We start from the raw sequence: 25,349 nt of genomic DNA, 5'->3' as shown, positions 1-25,349 counted from the left end.
AGATCACAATTTCCAGACCCTCACTGGGATTTGACTATCTTAGTGAAGATGGAGAAAGGAAAAGGAGAGAGGTACAGAGGTTCTTGACCTTTTTCATTGACTCCTTAACGTTTTGAAACGCATAAGATTACAAAGGAAACAAATTATACTGACATTGAGTTATCTTTTTTTTTTTGAAATTTTAAGTTCAGGAACTTTAGGGTAAGAATCTCTGGACTTGGTGACCTCCAAACTTCCTTTCAATGAGTTCCAGGAAGGCAGCTCCCAGTCAGGCAGAGGCACATGGCACAGTGCCCTGAGGCTCTTCTGCTTTAGGAGGGGCAGTCCCACTTGTGACAAACTTTTCCCTCTTCCTCCCCCTCTCCCTCCCCCGATTACCGGCCACCCTCCCCCTCTCCAAATCCAATGTCCTCAAGCTAGTCTTCAGAGCTTCTGCGGAAGAAAGAAATGACATACATTTTGTTTCTCAGTTATCAGGTTTTTGTTTGTTTTTTAATGAAAAGTAGTGGAGACTGACATCCTGGCAGGTTACTCTGCAGTCCCTGGAATCACAAGGCTGCCAGGTGGGACTTGAACATGTTTTTCCCCCCTCCCCAGTTTGCTCCCCACCCCCCTTCAGGCGAATCCTCTGGCGCCTCCAAGCAGCACCAAGGCGGCAGTCCCAGAGATCTGGAGGGCTAGTGGTGTGCCTGCGGACTTGTTCCCATGGGAAGGAACCTTACAGTCCTCTGGCACCTGCTCCCCTTGCAACCTGGCTGAGACAGCGCTGTTGGCAAAAGGGTTCCCTTCGAGGATCACTTCGGTTTCCTGGGGCAGCTCCATAAGTGTCGGCTGCCTCATCAGCAAGTTATAGCTCAGGACCAACTGCTGCAGCTTCATAGGCAGAGACGTGGGCACACACTTCAGCTTGGCATGGGACAGGTTGAGGGATAGCAGGGTGGGTGGCCATGTACACTGGGGAGCCGGTGTATCCTTCAGCTCGTTGTAGCTGATGTCCAGTCGCTGAACATTTGTCCCTGTCGCCTCTAGAGCCCGGCACACTTCCCCCAGGGACTGGAGGCTGGTGTTCCGAAGTGCCAGATCCTGCAGTGCCTGGAACTCCTTGAGGCAGAAGGCTGCAGACAGGCCACTCTCTCCTATCTCTGGATTGTCTGACAGATCTAGAGAGTTCAGTTCCTTGAAGGTGCCCAAGTCTGAGCAGGGCACACCGCTCAGGCCCAAACCGGTCAAACTCAGTGCCTTCAGTCCAGGTTTTAGCCAAGGCCCCACTGCTGCCAGTAAGTCACTCTCTCCGGTCAGCGACACTCTGCTGAGGCTCAGGGCTGTCAGCGGCAGGTCATTGTCAAAGGGGGTTTGCGGTGGCAGGGGTGGGTGTGAAATCACCAGGTCTTCCAGGGTCAGCTCCTTAATCCGAGTGTAGGTGAGCGCCCGTAGGAGCTGGTGCAGAAGTGGGGCGGGGACCAGGGCCTCTTTTACCTTCAGCCGTTTGAGGCGCAGGGCTCTCAGCACGTCCGTGGCTTTGCTCGGGTCAGCGACATCTTTCTGCAAAAAGCTCTCCAAGCTGTGGCCGCCTCCCTGGATCTCCACCTCCACAGCGGAAATGCACATCACAATGTCATTCCATTTAGGCTCCGGGGCAGAAAAGTTGCAGAAGCAATTGTCGCCCTCTTCGTCCAGGATACAGAAGGCTGAGGATGACCAGGGAAGCCACAGCAGGGGAAGCAGCAGCAGCGGCAGTGGCGGCAGACTCGGCTGGGGCTCCTGAGGATGACATCAGCGGTTTACTTCAAAGCTCATCCCACTGCTGGGTAAACAGGAGAGCCAGAGGAGTGCTAATGGCTGGAGTTACTAGTTTCTAATTTGACTTTGGAACCCAGCCCAACCTGACTTCACTTACTCTTTCCCAGAATACTATCCTTCCCCCCATTTTCCTCACCGCTGACACCCCACCCCCCTCCAGTCTCCTGCTCTACATCCCTACCCAGGTCTTCAGCCCCAGACTGGCACTGAGAAGCACAGGGTTTGGGTTTGGGAGAATCTATATACAGTCAAAGATAGAACCTGGGCCTGGACTCAGGAGGACCTGAGTTCAAATCCGGCCTCGGACACTTACTAGAAGCCTGACCCTGAGTAAGTCACTTAACCCTGTTTGCTTGATTCCTCATCTCAAAATGAGCTAGAGAAGGAAATGGCAAACCACTCCAGTATCTCTACCAAAACCCTAAATGGGGTCATGGAGAGTCGGACAAGGCTGAAAAACGACTTAAGAACAACAAAAGTGGAGGGTAAGTCTAGACATAGGACACTCACCATTGGCTGGTCCCGGTAGTCTGTGCACCTCCTACTCCTTTTATGCTTGGAGCTGGGCTTCCTGGCTTCTGGAATCTGAGTCTTGGGTCTTGAATGACCTTAGGCTTTTATACTGTGCTAGTCAACCCAAATCCTGTTTCTCCACCCCAACTTCCCCTCTGTTTAATTTTGCAATCAAGGTTGTCAGCACCAAGAAGGGCGGGTACTGGGACATTGGGGGTACCAGGAAAACAAACACTGGGCTTTCCCCTTCAGCCTGACAGTCTTCCAACTCTTTCTTTTCCTCCCATCCCTGAGCTCTACAATCCTAACTTGAGCCATCTGTTTCTAGTCTGGCTGCAGATGGAACTAGTGGGTCTCCACAGTCCACAAAAAAGTATAAAATATATATAAAATATAAAATGAAAGAATTCTGTTTCTGGCAACCTTCCTTTACCTATTTAGTTTCTGAAACCCTGCTGGATTTCTGGGAAGTGACAGAACAGGACAGGAACGAAAGACAGAGAAAGCTCATCTGTGCCGGGGTAAACTTGATGGGTGAGCCCCAAAGCTCCTTTTAGTGTTTTGTTTCCAGATCTGTAAAATGCCAAACTTCTTTTTCTTTCACTCAGGCTCTCTGTACACTGTGTACACTGCCCTCTTTTGTTTAGGGAAGGGTGGGGGATGGGAGTCTTTAGGATTACTCAACAACTTTGTTCCAACAGAGAGGGAAATGATCAATTGGACTTGTTGGGGTAGAGTTGTGGTTCCTCCTTTGAATTCAAGAGGAGTAATGATGCCTTCACTTGCAGGAAAATTGGATTTAAGTGAGACAGTGCTCATACTGCTAAGCTATTTATGGAAGCCTCAGCCCCTAACTTGCACACGAGGAGTGGGGTTTGGAGAGTGGGGAAGTGTAATTATAAGGTAAAGCCTCCCCACTTTTCCTCACCTCCATCACATCTGTGCATTTGTCACAACAAGGTTGCTGGCAGCGGCTGTGGAGGCGAAAGACCGACAATAAGCGCACACAAGAGGGCTGCTAGCGCACGTTCTTTGATCTCCTTTTCTAAGGAAAGCAACTTTAAGGGCTTAACAATCTTACTTTAATTAAACATACATATACCATTCACTTAGTTCAGGAGGGAAAAGCCATCACCCTGAACTTCAGAACAAACACAAACAGAAATCACAAACAGATCATCAGACAGGATTTTATCTGTCCGACCAAATCACAATACACACGCAGTTCCCAGAGAGAAGGGCCAACACCTGGGTTTTCGAGCTGGGGGACTCCTTCACGGCTACCCAGAGTCTCCACACCAACACTCTTCCAACGAGTGAGCCCCAAACAACCTCAGAGCACATATACACTACTTCAGGGTCGGAGAGCTTCATGCCCATCAAGGGCTTCATGCCCATTCAGGGCTTCGCACCTCTTGTGTCCTCATTGGCAAAAGGGTGTGGGCCTGCCTACAAACCAAGGCCAGATTCAGTCAAAGGCACTTGATTACCTTAGCGCTGGGAAGCACTCCAGCACTCCAAGACAAAAGACAACAAAAAGTCCCACTTTGCTTGCCATGACAGCGTCCCTGCCCTGAACCCAAACTCAAAATCCACCTGCTAACTCCCACAGATTATAATGGGTTGTGGTTAGAAACTACCATAGGGATCATCTGGTCGAAGGTCCTTACTTTACAGACGAGGAAACTGAGGCAAGTGACTTGCCCAAGGCCACACAGGTAGAAACTACCAGAGAGGCAATTTGAACCCAGGTCTTGCAAGTCCAGATGTCCTACTAGTCTTTTCACTGCTGTTCGCTGCCCATCGTCTGATCCTCAGGACAGTCCCGGTTACGTCCCCAGGCTCGGTGCCTGTCTTGGAGACCAGAGAGGTCACTCCTTTAGAATATCGATTAGTAGTACATGAAATATACTAATATATGCATAATTTATTAGCATATTAGAACTAGCAGCTCTTCAGTCACAAACCCGGCTCTTCCCCCTTTTCCCTTAAGTCTCAGTCTGCAAGATTCAGGACCAGCGGGTGGGGGGTCAGCAAGGCCTGAATTCGAATCCAGCCTCGGACACCTGTATGACCCTGGGCCAGTCACTTCAATCTTGCTCAGTCTGTTTCATCTGTGAAATAGGGATAAACAGAGGCCCTCCCTCGCAGGGCGTCGTGAAGACGGGCGCAGTGACAGTGACAAGGCGCTCAGCCAACCCCGGAGCTCCCTCGCACGGGCTGGTTATCGTAATTATCGACCACCTGCGTTTGCAGAGGGAAGCCCGTGAGCCCGTCGCTCCCACCGCGCCCTTCACTTCCCATTCGGTACAGCGCCCCGGGGCCCAGCGTCTACACAAGAAATCCCTCCGCTCTCGTGGCAAGTGAAAGAATCCCCATCCGCACTTGTTTATCCCAGATCGGGCGCCCGAGGGGGCTGCGGGGAGGAGGGGCTGCGCGGGCGGGGGGGGAGGGAAGAGCCCGGATGGCGGCGGGGGCGGGGGCGCGGAGGAGGGGGGGAGGGGGGAGGGGGCTACGCGGGCGGGGGGTAGGGAAGAGCCCGGATGGCAGAGGGGGCGGGGGCGCGTGGGAGGGGGAGGAGGGGGGAGGGGGCTGCGCGGGCGGGGGGGAGGGAAGAGCCCGGATGGCGGCGGGGGCGGGGGCGCGGAGGAGGGGAGGGAGGGGGGAGGGGGCTCTCGGCCAGTCCTACGAAGGAAGGAGCGGGGGAGCCGCTTCCTCCAGGAAGTCAGGCATTAGGGAAGTGAAACGAGATTTGTCCTCGCAGGCCGCGCTGGCCCCGGAGGCTCCGCCCCGCGCTCCCGCAGCCCCGCCCGACCCCCCGCCACCGGAAGTGCAGCTGCAGGGCGAGTCTAGACGCCTCCCGCCCCCGCTCCTCCCCCCGCCGCCTCCGCCGCCGCCCGTCCTCGGCCTGGTCCTTTTGTGCCCGCGGAGCGCCCGGGGTCATGTGGAGTCACCGCAGCGGCCGCCTCCGGGCCCACGGCTACAACCTGCAGGAGCAGCGGGATCGCTGGCGGGAGCGGGAGGCAGGTGCGGCCCGCCCCCGAGGGGCCCTGCGGGGCCGCATTCTCCCTCCGGTCTCGATGGCCCCCGGCCCGGAGCCTCGGGACCCTCCGATCCGCCCCCGCGGCCCCGCGATCCTCCCATGTCCCCGACCCCCGAGAATCGACCCCCCCACCTCCGACCTCGGCTCCTCCGATGCCCCGGCCTGCAGCCCCTGGCGGCTCTGATCCTACGGCCCCCCCCCCCTTCCCAGCTCCTCCCCCAATGGTGCCCGGCCCCTCTGACACCCCTTTACCCCTTCCCAGTCCTGGCCCCGCTGATAACCCTCCTCCCCTTTCCTCCCCCCATCCCCTCCCAGCCCTTGGTCCCTCCGTCCCCCTCCCCCAGCCTCTGGACCCCTTGACACCCCCCTCCCAGCCCCCAGCACCTCTGACCCCAACCTCTGGCTCCTGTGACCCCCAGTCTTGAGCCTCTGGCACTGAACCCGCCCCCCCCAGCTCTGGCTTGACCCGGGCCTCTGGCCTTTCTGTGCCAGCCCTGAGCCTTTAGCTCCTGTGACCCCCAGCCTCTGGCCTCTTGGCTTTTCTGTCCCTCAGCTTTGGCCTGAACTTCTGGCCATGGCGGTCCAGTTTTGGCTTGATCCTTTGGTCTGTGTGTCCTCTAGCCCTAATCCACCCCCCCCCCCCAGTTTCTCCCAGTTTGGGTTTGAGCTCCTGGCCTCTCTCTTCCCCAGCTTTAAGGAAGGCCAGGCGGGAACAGCATCTGGTCAGCAAGAGATTGCTGAGGGACACTGATCTGGAAGAAGCCAGAGATGAGTTCCAGAACAAGCCCCTGGAAGAGCTGGAGGTGAGATATCTCTTTTTAGGGTTGATAAAGGGTTCTTGTCTGGCCGTGTTGTACTTGGAAACACTATCCCAATGAACACAAAGCACTTCGTATGCTACTGGTGCTTAATAGCTTTGTTAGGTACGGTTAAGAGAACCCTGGGGTTGTTGAATGTCACTATCTGGGAACAATTCTCCGGTGTTGTTTCATTTCTCCTGCCCATGGCCCGCCCCCCTCCCCCCAGGTGCTGCACTTACTGCGGATGTCTCAACGGGGAAGCGAGAAGGAAAAAGAGAAGGCATTAATCAGCCTCCGGCATAGCCTACAGCATCCTGAGACCCAGCAGACCTTTATCAGGTCAGTACAGATATCCCAGTGGCCTAAGTACCTGGGGTGCTGGAGCCATCAGGAAGCTGATACCTGCTTCCTGGAGAAGAAAAGCAACCCAAGAACCTGGTTAGATTTCATAGGATTAGTCCGACTGCTTTCTATTGGAAATGGGGAAGAGAGACCCAGATAATTGAAGTGACTTGCCTAAGGCGTCTCAGAGCTAGTTGGGTGGCAGAGCTGAGATTTAAATCCTGCTCTGAGTAGCTTTGAGGAGAGGAAGGGGAGGGACCTGATGCAGGGTGGAGCCAAATTCTAATACTTTGTGCTTCAGGCTAGAAGGCAGTATTCGGACACTCATTGGACTCCTGACTAGCAGCTGGGCTTCACTCCAGATGGAGGCAGCTCGATGTCTGCATGAGCTCTCCCATGCTGACCAGCCGAATGTGGCCGAAGCCTGTCTGCCTTCCACATCGTACCTCCTCACGTACCTTTCTGGGCACAGTGCTGACTTCATAGTAAGAGCTCACCCTATTCCTTTCAACCCTTCCCTCCGTGCATGGGATCCAAAGGAGGCTTATTAGAGACTGTCAGTCAAATGATCTCGTTTTATAGATGATGGAACTGAGGGCCAGAGATGTTAGGTGTCTAGCCAAGGGTCACACACATAGTAGGTGGTAGAGCTGAGATTCCTGGCTCCTGAATTCCAAATCCGGTGTTCTTTCTGCTATGTACTATTGTCTTCATTTATCCTTTTTTCTTTTTGGAGCTTATATGTAGCTCCCATTAACTTTAACCCCCGTGACTTTAAATAGCTGAGCTTTTGGAGGACATACTCTGTTATTTTTAAATTAAATTTTGTTTTGTTAAAAGTTTAACAGTGAACATCAATAAACCATTCAACTTACTTAGTAAATGTTCCATTTAAATACATTTCAGTGCATAAAACATTTAAGAGGCAGAGTGGTGTAGATAGGGAATTCACCTTGGAATCACAAACACTTTGGTTCAGGTCTTGTCTCTGGTGTATACCTGTGTGACCCTGGTCACGACACTTCGATGTCCTGGCAAATCTATAAGACCAAATTGCAGAACAGCTTCTGATCTGAGTTGGCAGAGGGAATTTCCTTCCTTCACATCAATGAACTTAGTCTAGCTTTTTAAAAAGCATCAGAGAATTTTTGTCATCCTTTTATGTCAGACATTCTTAGCCTGAGGTCCATTACCTTTTTAAAAAATTATACTTTATTAACTTTAACAATCATTTAAAATGTTTTTGATTTCCCAGTTCTCTCCCTCCAAACCCTCTCCCACCCATTGAGAAAGCAATATGATACCAATTATACATGTGAAGTCATGCAAAACGTTTCCATATTAGCAATGTTGCCACATAAAAAAAAGCAAGAAAAATAAAGTGGACAGAGTATGCTGCAGTCTGCACCTGGAATTGATCAGGTCTCTCTCTGGTCCATGAACTTTTAAAATAATATAATTATTTTAATATAACACTTCATTTGTAATCCTAAATGTTTTATTTTATGCATTTAAAAGCATTATGCTGAGAAGGGATCCGTAGGCTCCACCGGACTGCCAAAGGGGTCTGTGACATAAAAAAGATTAAGTACACCTGCTTAAGTCTTCATCAGAATTCTTTGTCCATTTCTTCTCATTCATTCCGCCCCCCCCCCCCATATATAGTATTGATGTGTATTCCATTCTTATGGCTCTGCTTTTTTCAGTTTACATTTTTTCATAAAGGTTCCACAGATTGAAAGCTAGAAGGGAACTCAGAGGTCATTTAGTCAAAATTCTTCATTTTACAGATGAGGAAACTGAGACCAGAGACAGTCTCTGAGACTGACTTACTCAAGGTCTCACAGGTAAAAGAACTGGGACCCAGGTCCTTCGATCCCAAATCCAGTGCACTTTTCCACTGTAGCATGCTGGACATACCAGATTTTTTTTGCATATCTTATACTTGTTTATCTTATTGTATTATTATGTTACATTTATATAGAATAATTTATGTAACCATTTCCCTATTGAATATTTAAGTTGTTTGTTTTTGAAAATTACACATACTGCCTATGATAACCTTTGCACAAATTTCTTAAAAATTTGATAAGATTTTCAGAGTAAATTCCTGACAAAGGAAATATGGGATTATGGGGGTATCGTGGGGAATATTATTCTCTTGACACTTTTGGCCTTTACCTTTGCCAGCAGGTACATTAATGAGATGTGTACTATCCTGAAGAATGACTTAATTTGTTTTCTCTCTGTGTTCCTCTTGGTCTTTTTGAGGTCAGACACCTAGTGATGGAATTTGGATCCAAGGGCCTGGTTCCAGACTCATGTCTGTCCATCCACTGCTCAGATGCCTGAAACCCTGTCTCTCACTGCCATCCCACTGCAGGACCTAGTATCAGAATCAGTGACTCTTGGACCCACACATTATGTCACATGTCCTTTGAAAGTCATATTATTAGCATTAACTAAAGTGGTGGTATAAGGCACGAGTAGGTACTGATCCCCAGCTTCTGATTACTGGGACCAACAGCTCATGTGTCCAGTCTGATATCAATTCCTCAGGGGCATGGGCAGGACCCTGGGGGTGGCCGTTGTTCACTTGTTGAATGTTGAATTGTTGGGCTCAGATTTGTTGATAAAAATGTTTCAAGGATTCCCCTCTTCTTAGTTTGGGGAAGGGAAAAACCTCAGAACTCTTTCTTGTTCCTTCTGTTCTCAGGAGCTATGTCTCTACACACTAGGCAATCTGGCTGTGGAAAGCGAGGCTGTGAGGAGGCAGCTTCTGCCACAGGGCATTATTCCAGCTCTTGCTTTATGCATCCAGGTGAGGGATTGAGTGTTCTTTCTTCCTCCCACCCGCTGCATGTCCTTACTGACTGGGGAGGATGGCTTTAGCCACTGCTTTTAGCTTCTTCATTAAGATCTACATTGTCTTATTCCAGTCCCCTCATGCAGCTGTTCTGGAAGCTCTTGGCTACACCTTGTCACAACTTTTGCAGGCCAATGAAGCTCCTAAAGAAATCATTCCGTAAGTAAATTGTCTTTCCTTTGGGAAAGAAGCATGGGAAGAGGGAGACTGTGGTGGCCAGAGGGGAGCCCAGGCTACTGCCAGGAATATAGTTTCCTCCTGGGTTTACTTTCCTAGTTTCCTACGCTGTGTCATTTTCACTCACAGTGGGGTCCTGATGGGACCTCAAATTTTCACTCAGATGCCAACTCATTGTGCCCCTTTGACCGGCAGGTCTGTCTTGGACTCTGCCATCCTCCCGAACATGCTTCGACTTCTGCACCCTACCCCAGAGCTCGGGGCTAGCGTTGCTGTGGAGTTTGCCTGGTGCCTTCACTACATTATCTGCAGGTACCACGGGCCCAAACCAGGAATGCCACCCATAACCTTTCTTAGGAATCCCTGTGCACCCATGGATACATGGGGTATTGAGTCAAAGCCACAGCACAGCATTTCTTGGTATTGCAGGGAGGAGGGTGTGACAGTGCCTGATTCCTACCTTATTCTTTTCTTTAGGCTTGGAACACAATGAAAGTCCTGTTTTTCTCCTCCAGTTCTCCATATGTTGTAGGTTCCAGGGGGGTCATACTGACTTTGGTTGCCTTCCAACCTGTAACAGAATTCCTCCTGGCTTTATGACTTAGACCAAGCTAGGACTTAGGGACCCAGGATGTGGGACATGACTATACTTTTTCCTCTACTCCAGCCAGGTGAATAATCCACTGCTCATTACCCGAGGAGCTTTGTCCACTCTGGGGCTATTGCTGATGGACTTGGCTAGGGCTGCCTCAGGATCTGTGGATACAGGACTGGATCTGGTAGGTAAAGGGAGGTCACTGAAGAATACCTCACCACCTGGGAGAAATCAGCTGTGTCTTCAACTCTGCTTGGGTGACATGTTCTGTCTGTGATGTCCTTGCTGTCTTCCCTTATCCTCTGTGTTAAACCTTCCCTTGGCCTTCAGTTCCCAGCTAGCCCCCTTGGCCTCCTGGCCTCCCATCTTGCCTTTGCAGTTGGCCTGCCCAGTACTTCGGTGCTTTGGTAACTTGCTGGCAGAGGAAGGAGCGGCAGATGCAGGAGTGCGAGCAGATTTTGGAGATGAGCGAATTATAGTGGCCATGTTTATCCTCATGGAGTTCTTCATCCAGCATCAACCTAGCCTGGTTCCTGAGTGCCTCTGGGTCCTCAACAACCTAACTGGTATGTGATGGGGCTCTGAGTCAGTTCACTGCAATGACCTTTTATCCCTGGTTAAGTAACAGTGGCTTCTCCAGACATCTGGGGAACACTTAGCTTGAACTCAGATTTGGACAGATGATAGAGAAAGGTGTTTCATTACCTTTTAACACATGGGTAACCAGCTGTGCTTTAACTGTAACTCACTTCTTTGGAGTTGAGTTCCTTGAATAACCTGGTCATGGTGCCTCTTTTTTAGTAAAAGATCCTGGCCTCTGCACTGCCATGCTCTCCCTGGATCTGGTTGCTCCCCTCTTGCAGCTCTTACCCATTTCACGGGTGGTACGTATATTGGTAAGTAACTTTTGGGGCTTTTGTTTATTTAGAGGTTAGAAACACAAGAGTGTGTGTTGTCCTATCAAATATTCAGTAGTCTGGTGTAGGAGGAAACAAATAGGAGTTGAGACTGAGGGTGCTTTCCTCTGAACCTTCCTAGCTGTGACTATAGATGGTGTGTAGCTATTTGAAGCCTTAGCTTCCTCATTGGTAAAACAGATACAATGCTTGCTAATTGTAGCACAGAAGAAAGCTCTTTACAAATTCTAAGGGGTTATGCAAATGTTTAATGTTGTTATTGTATTTGTAGGTGCTCACAATCCTGTGCAACATCGCGGAGAAGGGCCCTTTCTACTGCCAGAGGCTCTGGCCTGGTCCACTACTCCCCCACTTGCTAGAAATCCTGACCCTTTCTGACTCAGAGGTGGTAGGCCAGAGCCTGGAGCTTTTGCAACTGCTGTTTGTACACCAGCCTGAGGTGGGTTTTGATTCAGGTTCAGTGTACACTTTCTTTCAGGCCTTGTAGTTTTATAGGTTTAAGATAGATCCCAGCCCTACCCCATCTTAATCAGCCCTGATATTCCATATCAGTAGATATACCCTCCCTGCCCTACTTCTCCCAGTATCATTTGGTGCAGAGAATGAGACACATCCAGTGGCTCAGAAACTCTTTCCCTTAGAAGTGTCTAAGGAGGGTGTGACCCTTTCCTTGAGGGAAGAAAAAGGAAAAACTAATTTTATGCCCACCACAAAACTTTTCTTGCTTCTTAAACAGGCAGCTCAGGACTTCTTACAGCATGCTGGCCTACAGGCCTTGGAGAAACACAAAGAAGAGGCTGACCTCCAGGAACGCATCCAAGCTCTTCAGGAGGTGGCACTGGGAGGAAGTTCACTTGTACCTAACGCATTGGCGCTGCCATAGCCTCTCTCTTGCTTTCTTCTAGGGGCTAGCCCTGTCCTTCTGTGGTTCAAAAGTTATCCTCTGTGCTCCAGTAATGTTTCCCTTCAGGGATGACTAAATGGGCGCCAGATGCAGGCTGCTCAGAGTCCTGTCCCATTTCCTGTCCCCCTCCCCTTACCCCCCCCTTCCTTTTCCCTCTTTCATATATCACAGCTTCTCTTAGAACTGAAAAGTTGTATTACATTAAATTTCTTCAGTCACAATGTTGGTGGTAAAATGCATATGTTTGGGGGTGGGGAGTTGAGGGAACATTCAGAAAAATTATAGTTCAATTACAACACAGGGTTTGCATGGAAAGATAATTTTAAAATATGTGGATATTTCATTCTTGGTCCAGCAGAGCCCAAGCTCTGAGGCAGCTCTTCTTCATGTTTTCTTGGGACTTCAGGCTTGGCTGCTGTTGATCACATTCACTAGAGCTGTGGCCACTTGTTCGCTACTGAGGTTGTTCAAGGAGACATTCTTCTCCTGGCCAAAAGCTGAGGGGAAAACAATAAACACCTACTATGTATGTATCACTGATTGAGAAGGTAGCCTCTGACAAGTACTAAACGTGACATTCAGACAAAGCATAAACCAAGACGGGCTGGAGTGGCTACAGGATTCTGGACTGAAGGGTCTTTGATTTACCCAGCAGCTTTCCTGTTTTTAACTGATGGTGGCAAGAAGTTAGAGAGTCTAGCCAGCCTTGCGGTAAACTATATGCGAGTGGCATAAAGCTACGAGATAAGGCAAAGGGCCAGGCTGTCTTTGCTTCCATCTGCCCTACTGTGCCAGAAGGCCCAAGTGGAGGGTTCGGACCTAGCTCTTCACCCTCGGATTCCTTCTCCACCTTTCAGGCTCTCCTTATGTTTACACCTGTAAATCTCCCGTTAGAAAAACCCCTTCCAGCTGAAGGGGGGGCTGCCCGCCACCCCACAGAGCCCCAAGCCCCAGCTCACCGTAGCGGGCCCATAGCTTGGGCTGCACCTGGGAGCACTCGCGGATCAGGATGGGGAAGGCGGGGTTCGCCTTCTTCAGCTCCACGTAGTGTTTCTCAATGAAGTCCCTGCGGGACACAGTGAAAGGAAGCGGTTCGGGGCTAGGGGCGCATCGTCACTTACAGAACGAGATGTCTGACGCTCACACCATCCCGTTTTACCGGTGGGAACACTGAAGACCAGAGAGGCGGCGTGACTGGTCCAGGGCACAATAAGCGTCACCGAGAGAGGAGTCCCCCCTCCCCCCCTCTCGCCCCTCCCCAGCGGCTCCCCCGAGAGGTCGTGACCTTCCGACCTCCGTCCAACCTGCCCCGCCATCCCAACCAGCGCCGTCCAACCGCACCTCACTCCTTGGCTGCTGGCCGAGCGCTGGCACAAGTGGATGCGGATCTCCCTCAGGTTCTTGCCCACCTTGACCCCGACCCCGCGGGCTGCAGCTGCCGCCATCTTTTCCAGACACTGCAGAACAGCTCTACTCCCTCAGCCTTCGGAAGGAAAGAGCTCGTACAGCCAATCAGGGAGAGGCATCAGCCACCTCACCAACTAGCTTCGTGCTGCTCTGGTCTCTTCGGCGAATTGTGTCTGTTGTCGCCGACGATTGGCCAGATGCGGGGAAAGGGGCGGGAAGTGGGCGAGGCAAAGTGGAATTCAGCCAGTTACGTCAGGGCTACCGAGAAGCCTGGAGGATTACTGACCGCCCACTTTTTGCTCATTTCCGCCGAAGAGTCGCACACGTATACGTAAGCGGAGTTGCCATGGTAATTACACGTCGGGAAGGTGGGGCGAGGCGTAAGGCGGAAGCTGATCTCGTCGCAGAGCACTGTGGGTAACTAGTTTGCGAGTCTGCTGTTCTAGTAGCGCGGCTTGTTTTGGGAGCTAAAGCTGGGGTCAGGATGCCGGAACGAGATAGTGAGTCCCGGGCTCCACCTCTTCTTCCTTGGGACTCTCCCTGGGGTCGGCTCTTAGTATTAAGGGCCTTCCCTGCGTCCAGCATGGGGCTGTTGGGGGCAGGCTGGGCGGGGGGTGGGGAGGGTCCCTGTGGCTGCACCGAGCTGGGTCGGCGGGGCTCGGCACGAGGGGATGCGGGGATCTCAGTCTTTTGTTCTCCCTAGGTGAACCGTTCTCCAACCCGCTAGCCCCGGATGGCCACGATGTGGACGATCCTCACTCCTTCCACCAGTGAGTAAGACCGGCGGGTAGGGGCCGAGAGTAGAGGGGGCCCCTTTGGTAGGGTGGGACCCCCAGAGTGGGATTGCGGGCTTTTGAACTTGTGCTGTCAAGCGCACCTCAAATGCCTCGTTCGTGGAGGTGACCCTGGGCTTTTGGAAGCAATGCCCGCTGAACATCTCCTGCAGCTCCTACAGCTCCGTATGTGGTCAGTGAAGTCTGTATGGCTTCTGGGCACCACAAGACAGCGCTTGCCCTAGTGAGCAGGATTTGGAGTCAGGACCTAGTATCTGCCACCTGGGTTTTGGTATTTGTTTGTCGCCTGCATAATCTTGAGCTGAGGGCCGTCTCCACTCGACCTGATCTGTATCTTGCCATTGGACCCAGATGGCCCCGAAGGAGAAAGTCAGGCTGGTGACTTTGCACAGCCCTCCCTCACTTAAATCCAATTCACCTGAAAGTCATGGCATCACGTTCCTGATGTCATGCACCTCTTCGATAATGAAGGACTAACCACAACCTGCGAGTAGTCCGAGCTGCCCCACTGAGGACTCAACTGACCAATTACAGTTGGGTATCACAGCTCCTTTCCTTTCCTTCCCCTCCTCTCCCCTCCCTTCCCTTCCCCTGTTCACATAGGGTATCATATCCCCACCTTCAGATGCTTTGCCCAAAAGAATGAAAATTTTGTTGCCTGAAACCTAGCAAGCTATCTTGGGGTTTATGGACTGGATTGTTTTTTCGAAGATCATGCCTTAAACCCAGTTCACCCTGGCTCTCATTGATTGGCCAACTAATAATAGGTCCCAGCCCAAGCCCCACTTACTGGTGATTGTTTGAGGCTGGATGGCTCAGAGTGAATGTAAATATTAATTTTTTTTTCTGTTTTGGCCAAAAATTGAGGGTTTTCTCCTTGCAGATTGTTTTTGTCCCTCCATAAGTGGGCCATTTTTTGTCTCTTTTCTTAACTAGCCTTAATGACTGAATGGGCATTGTCTCAAGTCCAAGTGAGAACTCAAGAGTTTACAACTACAGCAATCATGACCTAATTATTTACTCTCTTAGTTTCATTATCTTTTTAATGAGAGATTTGAACTAGATAATCTCTCTGGATATTTACAATTTGTAAAGGTTTATTTTTTTAGTGTAAGATTGTTTGCCAGTTGATGAATTTCTTCATTCATAGCAAGGTGCTTATTTAATAAAACTAAACTGGAGGGTTTGGGATCTACGTCAATGGGAATGTTACTTGCACTAATGAAATCAGGGGTCCTCAAAGTAATGAGTGTTACTATTTGTTGCTAGCATGTTACTAGTTATGTAGTTACTTACAGGGAAAGGAGGTGCTAGATGGAAACAGATGGAGGAAGTGCTAATTTTACCATTCCGTGTTAGACAGTCTTGTATCTTGTTTCACTAGGTCCAAACTCACCAATGAAGACTTTCGGAAGCTTCTTATGACACCTAGAGCTGCACCCACCTCTGCACCGCCGTCCAAATCTCGCCATCATGAGTAAGCTGAGGGATATTCCTAGTGGTTTCCCAACCATTCCCAGCCTGTTCCTATTGCATGTTTTCCTATAGAAAACATTTAGAAAATTAGAGGGTAAGAGGGATTATTTTGTTGAGGCTGTGGTTGGGTTAGGAGTTGGTATATTCTTCCAAATGTATTCTCCTGGGGCTTCTTCCTGCTCAGCTTTAGTGCCCTGATCATTTTACCACTGAGGCCTCCTCTTGGGATTTGTGAGGCTGTGGTAGCCACTTGGGATGTTTGGATTTTCTGCTCCTTCTAGGATGCCAAGGGAATACAATGAGGATGAAGATCCGGCAGCACGAAGGAGGAAAAAGAAAAGGTGAAAAGAAGGGAAGGGGAGGTTAGATCTTAATGTGGACACTGTCCTTACGGAGGGTGGAACTAAGTTGGGTTAGGAGTTGGCTATGTGGGAGTGTAGTTTTCATTTAACGAAGAAGCTGAGGTTTCTCTTTCTTAGAACCTTTTTAAGGATTTTATACTTGTTAGAGGAGACGTGCACTTGTTAGAGGGCTTTTTGCTTAGAAACTACAAAAGTTCTCTCTGGGCCTGGAATTTTGCTTTCTTTGTTCTCGGAGGTGGGTCAGCAAGAATTATGAGATATTCAGCTGAAATTTGTGAAGAGTTGGAAGTCCAAATTAATCTTCTGGGCTGTGTGGCTGACTGGTAGTAGATACTCCGTAACTTGGAAGTAACTAAGCAGGAAGGGGCTCAGCAGTGACTGAGAAAGCCTCAGGTGTTGCCTTCCATTAGAATTACAGAGCAAACTGCATTGTACAGAGAAAGAGAATTGCTGTGGGAAGGTATATAAGTAAGTAGGTATCACAGGGGGTATATTTTTTGGTCCGGAGGTGTATGTATGAGGAGTGAGGGCAAAGATGTAGAGTCCAAGCAATAGAGAGGAGCAAATTTGCTACACTTATATGTGAATGCCTTACCCGCTTTCTTTTCCTTCATAGCTACTATGCTAAACTCCGTCAACAAGAAATTGAGCGTGAAAGGGAGCTAGCGGAAAAGTATCGGGACCGTGCCAAAGAACGGAGAGATGGTGTGAACAAAGATTATGAGGAAACAGAATTGATCAGTACCACAGCTAACTACAGGGCTGTGGGACCTACTGCTGAGGCGTGAGTAGCCTTTGGCCTATGTTCATTTAAGATTTAATTTCCGAAGCAGCCCCAGTCAGGCTGTGTAATTGTGGGCAAATCATTTAACTCTTCGGGGCTTCAGTATACAGTAATGTGGACCTCTGGCCTCCTCATCTAAGCCAAACCACTATAATAACCCCATGTCAGCAATACTAGGTTGATAATGGTTTCTTTTGTTGAATAGTGACAAATCTGCTGCAGAGAAGAGGCGACAGTTGATCCAAGAGTCCAAGTTCTTGGGTGGTGATATGGAACACACTCATTTGGTGAAAGGCTTGGATTTTGCCCTTCTCCAGAAGGTGAGATGTTTTTCTTTTGTTTGTGAGTTATGGATGTTGCTGGAATGCTGAATGTCTCTGGGCCTCCAGGAAGGGGAGCTTTGGTGAATTTCTGGCTGTTGTAGTATTCTCTCATGAGTGCTGAAAGTGGAGTTTTATGGTAAGATCCCAGACATCCTTCTGATTCCTCCTTTAGGTTCGAGCTGAGATTGCCAGCAAAGAGAAGGAAGAGGAGGAGATGATGGAGAAACCTCAGAAGGAAACAAAGTGAGTGAATGAGGGGGGAGATTGTTGAGTTGGAGGGGCAGGACTTGGACTAATGGCAGAACTGGCTAATGGCTTCTTTCTTGTTTCCTAAAGGAAAGATGAAGATCCTGAGAATAAGATTGAATTTAAGACGCGTTTGGGTAAGAGCAGAAATGTTTTAATGCCTTGACACGTCTTGTTTTCAACAAGAAGAGATCTTATGAGATTATACCACCAACTAAAAATGCAGCGGAATTGTGGAATTATGGCAGAATTTTAAGAAATTCCACATATTTGTTGTTTCTTCTTCCCCAGAGTACAATATTTCTCTTTTTTTTTTTTTTTGGAGGGGGGAAGGCAGGGCAATTGGGATTAAGTGACTTGCCTAAGGTCACACAGCTAGTAAGTGTGTCAAGTGTCTCAGGCCAGATTTGAACTCAGGTCCTCCTGACTCGAGGGCCTGTGCTGTACTCGCTGTGCCACCTAGCTGCCCGCAGAGTACAGTATTTCTAACTACATGCTCTGAATACTGAAGCCATTTTCAAACTTTATTTAAACCAAGGTTTAATTACTTATAGCCCCTATCCATTTTCTCATGCACCATTGGAATCAGTTTGAGACTTAATCTAACATCAACTATACGTCCTTCCAAATGAAGACAGGAAATAGACGTTTAAACTTCACTATCCTGTAAAGTAATTTCTACATGATTTTAAATCACATTTTGTAAAGCATAGGTTGGGAGATATTACATATTCTCTAAACCTAGACAAAGGTGCTTTGAGACCTGCATAAAATAGCCCTAACTTGAAAATTTATTTATGATACCTATGGTATCTTTTACCACTTTTCTGCCTACACTATGAAAATTTGCTTGAAAAACTCACTGTAGAGCAAAACCATCACCAGTCTGACTTCAAGGCTTTCTTTTGAAAGCCTTTAAACTTGCAAAATGTCCCAATTAGATTACTGTGGAGGCAAATCATTACTTGAGAGTCTTATGTATTTTGCTTCCCTGGAAAGATGAAAGGCTTAGACCCTCTAATGGAAGTTAGTAGAGAATAATTCCCATTAGATGGAATATAACTTAAATTTGTAGCCCCTGGGATTGGCCGTTACATAAATTTTCCTGTTAAAGGTATTTTATCCTTTTAAGTTCCTACTGGTGCAATTATAGAAAATCTTAGGCCATCAGATATTAGAGAAAGATAGAGAAATCATTGCCTGTAGGCATCTCTCTGTCTATATTCTACAGAGTTTTGTCGTCGTGTTTAATTTACTAATCTTAGTTAGCTATCTAACTTTACTTTCGAAGTAGTCAGTCTTAGTCCCCAGCCTTACCTTTTCCTACCCCTATAGTATTGCTTTTGTTATCTCCCACCCCTCAATGGAATACTCTTCCTTTCTTTATCTATCCACTTTCTATTCGTTCTTCAGGGTCCAGCTCAAGTCTTGTCTATTTCCTTTATAAAGCCCCTGACTACCCATTCAAACCCTGGTTTCTCTCTTTTCTGACCTACTCTAACACTGGTAGTATGATATATTTTAGCATTGGTTTTCTAATTCTTTGCTATTTTTATTAGTTTTGTCTCCTCAACTAGATTATAATCTCTTTGAAGATTAGAGCTAAGTCATATGACAGTGCCACTCAGTGAATGCTTACTTATCGCCCCCTTCTCTTAGGCCGAAACGTTTACCGTATGCTCTTCAAGAACAAAGCTTATGAACGAAATGAGCTGTTTCTGCCGGGCCGCATGGCCTATGTGGTAGATCTGGATGATGAATACGCAGACACAGACATCCCCACCACGCTTATCCGGAGCAAAGCTGACTGTCCTACCATGGAGGTACTCGCCCTAACACTCCCTAGGACTATCCTTTATAGGAAATGTAGGAGGGACACTTTCCTCCTAGACGTGGTCTTTTCTCAGTTGGTTGACTTATTTTCTTCTTGGGATTTTCAGGCCCAGACTACACTGACCACGAATGATATTGTCATCAGCAAATTGACACAAATCCTTTCCTATTTGCGGCAGGGCACCCGGAACAAGAAGCTGAAGAAAAAGGACAAAGGTCCCTGGATGGTTTGGGGGAAAGACCTTAATTTTCTTTGGGAACTGAGTCTTGTGGTGACATGTGGAGTGTCAGGAAGCAATAAATTTATTTAGTGATATGTAGAGCTATTCTATTCCCTTTGCCTTGGGAGAGAGTTAGGAAGTCAGAGAGAGCCTTGAGAACTGGGGGACAGAAGACTATTTTCAGAATCAGGGCTGGAACAAGACTGCAACATATATTTCTCCCTGACCAATTCGGGAGGTAGTGTTGTGGTATAAAGCAGATTGAGAACAGTGTTGGTGGTTTTTCCTTTACATCCCCTCCCCACCCCCCAAATCAACAGGGTTTATGTAGTGTTCCCTGTATATGTAAGAGCTTTGTGCCGGGGACTGTAGGAGATTGACATTTTTGTGTAGATATTTACAATCTGTTGACTCCGTTTAATTCATTTTCTGCATTCCTAGCACAACGTGTAAAAATAGGTAGTTGGAAGTACCTTTCCATTGTGATGACAGCATAGAGTTATAGTCTATACCATGTGTCTCTTCTTCCTTACCAAACCCATTCCTCAGCTTCTTGAAATCTGGCCTCTATTCTGCTGAAACTATTCTCTGAAAGGGCACCCGTGAACTTTTAACTGCCAAATCCAGTAGCTTCTTCTCAGAGTTCTTATCCTCCTATTCGATGAGACTGTCCTTCCCCCCCTTTTAAAAAAACAAACCTTTTTTCACCCTTTTATTCTTTCTTAATGTTCTCTCCACTCTGTCTTCTGTGACTCCATAGTCTTCTAGCTTTCTATGTTCTATCTCTGTATTGTTTGCTGGCTGCTCTTTTTGAGCTTGCAGTAATTGTCAAGGTTTTGTTCTTGACCTTTTTCCTTTTTCAGTTCTTTTGATTTTTTAATGCTTCAATGTTTTATGGACTTTTTTTTTTTTTTACACATTACGGTCTCTTCTTAATAAATTCCTACCAAACAATAGGGCCCCTACTTTTAACAACTAAATCAAGCAAAATAAATGTACACATTGATGCTTGTGTGTGTGCCTCACTCCATTGTTCTGAGAGTGAGGAAGTACACTTCTTTGTAGATTTTTTTACAGTAATAATGGACAGGAGAATTGATGGTGACACTGAAAGTGAAATGGTCCTACCTTGTTATCCTTATTCTTATTCTCACTTTACAGGAAAGCTGGATGAGAAGAAACCTCCGGAGGCTGACATGAAGTATGTATATTAGTTTCTAACATAAGTGATCATAGGAAGAGAGCTTTGTAGGAGACCAATTGTTCTGGAAGCGTGTGGGAAGCCTAGTCTGGGAACCTGAAGACATAGTGGGGTCCATACTTCTGGGTAGCTACTGACATCTAGGTCTGTGCCTTCCCAGCATATTTGAAGACATTGGGGATTACGTACCGTCAACAACAAAGGTTCCAAGGGAAAAAGAACGAGAGCGATACCGTGAACGGGAGCGAGATCGGGACCGGGACCGAGAACGAGAGAGAGAAAGAGAACGGGACCGGGAGAGAGACCGAGAAAGAGAGCGGGACCGGGAGAGAGAAGAGGAGAAAAAGCGACACAGCTATTTTGAGAAGCCCAAAGTGGATGATGAGGTGAGGCATGAATTCCAGGATTTTTGTTACATGCAGGAAGATTGACTAAATACAGATTCCCAGTATGGAAGTCCCTGTAAAACTTTTTGGAGAGACCGAATATAATTTCCTTGGCAAATGGAGTATAATTTGGAAATTCTTTGCTTACTAAGTGGCGTTTTCTCTGGTTCCGTCTTGTCTTTGCAGACTTTGGGGTGGTGGTGTGGGGGATAGAATGGGAATTTACTGACAGAGGAGAGAAAATTAGGAGCAGTAGGCCCATTCATTCAGTCAGAGCACTGACTAGAACATTGTTTTCTCCTTGGTCAATCTGGGAAAAAATGGTTATGATGTGAGATAGTAGTTGAAGACACCATCAGTAGCAGATTTTTCAGAAGCTTTGAGAGGGTACTGGATGGTGATGTAAGAAAGAATGGGAGTTCTGCTTTTTAAGAAGAATAGCTATGGAAGGGAGTATGATATCCCCACTGTAGCTTCCTAACCGAATGGGAAAAACCATGAAGTTGGTGGAGGTTTGGGAGAATTGAGAGATCAGAAAAGGACAGTAGATTTGTAAATTGTGGGTGATAATTAAAAGTAGGTGTTTCTGATATTTGACACTGACCTTACTCTCTTTTTCCCTTTTCAGCCCATTGATATTGACAAAGGTAAGTGGTTGTTAAGTATGCTGAAGAGCCAGAAGCCTGCGTCCTGGCTTCTGCCTTTTATTGGAAACTGGCTTCAAATTTTGATACACTGCACAGATCAGAGGTGGTATGCATGGAGCTGACCCTGGGCAGTAGTGTCCATGATATGCTCAAAGAAATCAGGGTAGGGCCTTATCTCACTGTTGCTTTAGTTAGGTAGTATAGGGTCAACCCTGGTGTTTGCACAGTAATGGCAGGATATAGGACTTGTTAGAGGGAACATGGAGGGAGCTGAGGCTCCCAAACTTGGTCCTCTTAGGAACTGGGCTTGGGTGGGGTTGGGTCCTGGCTCAAGTCTCTCTTGCTTCAGAAGATGGTTAATATAAGTCTTTACCTACAGGTCCTGGATCTGCCAAGGAGTTGATAAAGTCCATCAATGAAAAATTTGCTGGTTCTGCTGGTTGGGAAGGTGGCGAATCATATCCTTTACTATAAAATAGGGCCGTGAGTTCTAAAAGAACTTTTTAGCTTGCCCCTGCTTCTGATTCCGCCAAAGCTGTTCTCTTTCATATGGAGAGGTTTGACTGAGAGTTGCCCTTTTCCCTATTGGAGATGCTTATGACAACCACTCTCTCTCTAGTATTGCAGACTCTCTAGGGCCTTTATTCTCTGGTCTTGTTCTTTCTCCCTCCCTTTCTCTGGATTCTAGCATTTGTTTCAATATATCCCTCTTTTTCCTCCAAGAGAGCCATTTCTATTAATAAATAATAAAAAGAAACCACTTCAGCAAATCTCACCATCTCTCATCAGTTCCCTGCCTTTGCAAAATAGGAAAGGAGGTACACTTTTATACTTGCTCTTTGGGGCCAAGCTTGTTCATTGTAATTTCTCAGCATTTTGCTTATTTTGTTGCTTTTCCATTTACATTGCTTTAATTATTGTATATATCGTTTTCTTGCTTCTTTGTGTCAGTTCATATTCTTTCCCATTCTTCTGTGTAGTCATCATAGCATTTCATACAGCATAGTAATACTCCATTATATTCATGTACCAGAGATTTTTAAAAGCTGTTCCCCAATGGGCATCTAGTACGGGGACATGTACTTTCTGTAGCACTTGTTATTATACCTTAACACAGCATACACTGAAGAAGCCAGAAGACAAGAAGCAGCTGGGAGATTTCTTTGGCATGTCCAACAGTTATGCAGAGTGTTATCCAGCCACGTAAGTGAAGCTCCACCCTCGGAAGTGGGATATGGGGAGAGTAGTTGGAAAATTGAAATTGCAAATAAGAGAACTGGGCAGTTTTCTGTGATTCTGAAATATCCATCACTCAGAAGGATTGCCTACGCCAATTGAGTCAGCCGGAAGAAAGGGCAAAGGGACTGGTCAAGTTCCTAGACAGTCTTGGTTCATTAGAGCATTTGACTTTTTTGCCTCTTTTTAGGATGGATGACATGGCTGTGGACAGTGATGAGGAGGTGGATTATAGCAAAATGGACCAGGTATGTCTCTGTAAGGTTTACATTAAGAACAGATTATATCTTGGCTGTAGCTATTAAATGTGTCAAGTGTCTGAGGCCAGATTTCAACTCAGGTCCTCCTGACTCCAGGGCCAGTGCTCTACTCACTGTGCCACCTAGCTGTCCTAGAAAAAAAAATATTTAACTCAGGCTCAGGGTGGTGGTGGGGAGGGGGGGGGCACACAATTGCTATAAAGCCTCATTTTAGTCAAGTTGCAAGGTTGTCTCTTCTATATTTGTAAACACAGTTATAGAATAGTAAATAGAATTACTTTAACCTGCCATTCTTTCTCCTTTACTCGGTGGCAGAGATGATTTGGATAGCTAATCATCTGGAGTAACTGATTATTTTTCACAGCAGCCCCTTCATCTCCAAAGAAACCTAGAACTAGAGAAAGACCTTAGTTAGTTAGATTGTCTAGGCCCTGTCCTAAAACGTTGTTGAATGTGATCTCCTGAAAACTAGAAAGGTTCCTGCTGACTGCCATTTTCTTTTCCTGCCACAGGGTAACAAGAAGGGACCGTTGGGTCGATGGGACTTTGATACCCAGGAAGAGTATAGTGAATATATGAATAACAAAGAGGCTTTGCCTAAGTGAGTCTGGCATTGAAACTAAACAGGGTTCTGGGAGCAGGGAAAGGGGGATGGAGGAAGGCACAGTCTGGTAAGTCTAGGGCCCTTTTTCTGAATCCTGCTCCGGGTAACCTGATTATACTGTTACCCTGACTTTCTTCATCTCCCTGTAGAGCTGCATTCCAGTATGGCATCAAGATGTCAGAAGGTCGGAAAACCAGACGCTTCAAAGAAACAAATGACAAGGCAGAGCTTGATCGACAGTGGAAAAAGATCAGTGCAGTGAGTTTAGGGAGGTGGGAAGCTATAGATGGGAACAGAGATCCAGAGATCCAGATCCTCCGATCCCTTAGGCTTGGGGTTGAGAGTTTGGAAACTCCAGGATTATCCCATGTAGATGGGAGCGGCTTGAGATGGTTCACCCTGTTTGTTAGAGCTTCCATGGGCCCTTGCTCCCCTCTTACTGGTGAAGATAGGCTTGGATATGTAGCATAATTATCTCTGTTCTTTTTGCAGATTATTGAGAAAAGAAAGAAAATGGAGGCTGATGGGTAAGAGACTTTTTTTCATTTGGTTGGGGATCACTGGAACAAGTGTGTTGATTCTTTTTTTTTGGAGGGGGGAAGGTGAGGCAGTTAGGGTTAAGTGACTTGCCCGAGTTCACACAGCTAATAAATGTCAAGTCAGGTCCTCCTCACTTCAGGGCTGGTGCTCTATTCACAGTGCCACCTAGCTGCCCCAAGTGTGTTGATTCTTGATGCTGTCTTTTTTCCATTGTAGGGTTGAGGTCAAAAGACCCAAATATTAGTCCAGCACTCTGATTCCTGGAAGATTACTTGTCTGGATATTTCTCAACTTACTTTCTCTCCCTTTGCACTTTCCATGTGTATGTATGTGTGAAATTGTATTGTTTTGACTATTAAAATCCATAACCCTCTGGTTTTTTTTCTTTTTTGCTGAAGAGATTGTATGAAGGGAAAGATGTGGGGGATAATGAGGTCAACTCCAATTTCTCAGGGTTTTTGAAAACGCCAGTTGGGCCAATTTCACCATTTTGTTCTCGATTCACAGGCTCTAGCACATACTTGGGTACAATAAATTACAGGTGGGAAGTCATTTTAATTATGTACTTTACAAGCTGAGATTACAGTATTATAGCTAGCAATCCCAGCATTAATAGCAAGTACTAAATATTTTTTTTTCCAACACATCTTCAGCTGAAAGCATGACACTGCCTAAGAGGTCCTGGCCAGTGTAGTTTCAAAAAAAAAGGAGGGAAGGAACGAGTATTAGGCTGATCTATTCCTTTTTAAAAAAGTTATTTTATTTTTTCCACATAAGTCTTTACCAAGCAAAGGTATGCCAGGTATATATCAGTATACTTGAGTAATTCATAATAAAGAAGATCGCTTTTACTTTTATCAGGCCAACTTACAGGGGCAGTGACTCTAGGAAAAGTGGTTGGCCTTTGATTATGGGCAATTTGACTGTAGGGTTGTATAATATGGCTTTAGGTATGTGTAAAAAACATTTTGGCTTATAAAAACAAGTAAGCAGTCTTGTGGTCTGTTGTACTAATGGATCACATAATGTTCCTCAAAGGTATGCTGTCTTATGATCTGTCCTTGCCCAATAG

The 25,349-nt window shown here is 47.1% G+C and overlaps 4 protein-coding genes across 5 annotated transcripts; 2 read left to right on the top strand and 2 right to left on the bottom strand.

Annotated features, from left to right (window-relative positions):
- Window positions 1-401: 401 nt before the first annotated feature.
- Window positions 402-3,374, bottom strand: CD14 (CD14 molecule). The gene is made up of 2 exons (XM_036748321.1): window positions 2,311-3,374; window positions 402-1,761 (listed from the first exon to the last, which is right to left on the bottom strand). Exons 1-2 carry the CDS (start codon window positions 2,311-2,313, stop codon window positions 616-618), a joined length of 1,149 nt encoding a protein of 382 aa, XP_036604216.1. The 5' UTR covers window positions 2,314-3,374; the 3' UTR covers window positions 402-615.
- Window positions 3,375-4,964: 1,590 nt separating this feature from the next.
- On the top strand, window positions 4,965-12,178 carry TMCO6 (transmembrane and coiled-coil domains 6). 2 transcript variants are annotated; one of them, XM_036749219.1, is made up of 12 exons: window positions 4,965-5,340; window positions 6,047-6,159; window positions 6,383-6,495; window positions 6,800-6,983; window positions 9,215-9,319; window positions 9,438-9,523; window positions 9,737-9,853; window positions 10,209-10,320; window positions 10,516-10,702; window positions 10,938-11,032; window positions 11,325-11,492; window positions 11,790-12,178. In XM_036749219.1, the coding sequence occupies exons 1-12, from the start codon at window positions 5,256-5,258 to the stop codon at window positions 11,934-11,936; spliced, it is 1,512 nt and encodes a 503-aa protein (XP_036605114.1). In that variant the 5' UTR covers window positions 4,965-5,255; the 3' UTR covers window positions 11,937-12,178. The 2 variants fall into 2 exon arrangements, with proteins under 2 accessions (XP_036605114.1, XP_036605115.1); XM_036749220.1 differs by having other exon boundaries at window positions 5,142-5,340; window positions 8,770-9,319.
- On the bottom strand, window positions 12,135-13,466 carry NDUFA2 (NADH:ubiquinone oxidoreductase subunit A2). Its single transcript, XM_036749221.1, has 3 exons — window positions 13,299-13,466; window positions 12,917-13,023; window positions 12,135-12,454 (listed from the first exon to the last, which is right to left on the bottom strand). Exons 1-3 carry the CDS (start codon window positions 13,400-13,402, stop codon window positions 12,360-12,362), a joined length of 306 nt encoding a protein of 101 aa, XP_036605116.1. The 5' UTR covers window positions 13,403-13,466; the 3' UTR covers window positions 12,135-12,359.
- Window positions 13,467-13,775: 309 nt separating this feature from the next.
- On the top strand, window positions 13,776-24,652 carry IK (IK cytokine). Its single transcript, XM_036752451.1, has 20 exons — window positions 13,776-13,864; window positions 14,068-14,134; window positions 15,543-15,635; window positions 15,916-15,975; window positions 16,613-16,780; window positions 16,986-17,100; window positions 17,276-17,346; window positions 17,440-17,486; window positions 19,009-19,172; window positions 19,290-19,398; window positions 20,565-20,604; window positions 20,765-20,990; window positions 21,619-21,637; window positions 22,017-22,095; window positions 22,760-22,840; window positions 23,064-23,121; window positions 23,646-23,734; window positions 23,887-23,995; window positions 24,230-24,264; window positions 24,494-24,652. The coding sequence occupies exons 1-20, from the start codon at window positions 13,849-13,851 to the stop codon at window positions 24,519-24,521; spliced, it is 1,674 nt and encodes a 557-aa protein (XP_036608346.1). The 5' UTR covers window positions 13,776-13,848; the 3' UTR covers window positions 24,522-24,652.
- The last annotated feature ends 697 nt before the right edge of the window (window positions 24,653-25,349 follow it).

Source organism: Trichosurus vulpecula, chromosome 3 (genome assembly GCF_011100635.1).
Source record: "Trichosurus vulpecula isolate mTriVul1 chromosome 3, mTriVul1.pri, whole genome shotgun sequence".
NCBI classification, from domain to species: domain Eukaryota; kingdom Metazoa; phylum Chordata; class Mammalia; order Diprotodontia; family Phalangeridae; genus Trichosurus; species Trichosurus vulpecula.
This window is presented reverse-complemented; position numbering and strand designations above follow the sequence as displayed.

Bases quoted from the DNA above. Each gene is read 5' to 3' on its own strand.
- NDUFA2 (XM_036749221.1), bottom strand. From the start codon at position 13,402: ATGGCGGCAGCTGCAGCCCGCGGGGTCGGGGTCAAGGTGGGCAAGAAC. The intron at 13,024-13,298 runs GTGCGGTTGGAC...TGTGTCCCGCAG, and splicing joins GCCAGCAGCCAAGGAGTGAG to GGACTTCATTGAGAAACACT. The intron at 12,455-12,916 runs GTGAGCTGGGGC...TTTTCCCCTCAG, and splicing joins CAAGCTATGGGCCCGCTACG to CTTTTGGCCAGGAGAAGAAT.
- IK (XM_036752451.1), top strand. The intron at 17,487-19,008 runs GTAAGAGCAGAA...CCCTTCTCTTAG, and splicing joins TGAATTTAAGACGCGTTTGG to GCCGAAACGTTTACCGTATG. The intron at 19,399-20,564 runs GTCCCTGGATGG...CTCACTTTACAG, and splicing joins GCTGAAGAAAAAGGACAAAG to GAAAGCTGGATGAGAAGAAA.
- TMCO6 (XM_036749219.1), top strand. From the start codon at position 5,256: ATGTGGAGTCACCGCAGCGGCCGCCTCCGGGCCCACGGCTACAACCTG. The intron at 5,341-6,046 runs GTGCGGCCCGCC...TCTCTTCCCCAG, and splicing joins CTGGCGGGAGCGGGAGGCAG to CTTTAAGGAAGGCCAGGCGG. The intron at 9,854-10,208 runs GTACCACGGGCC...CCTCTACTCCAG, and splicing joins CTTCACTACATTATCTGCAG to CCAGGTGAATAATCCACTGC.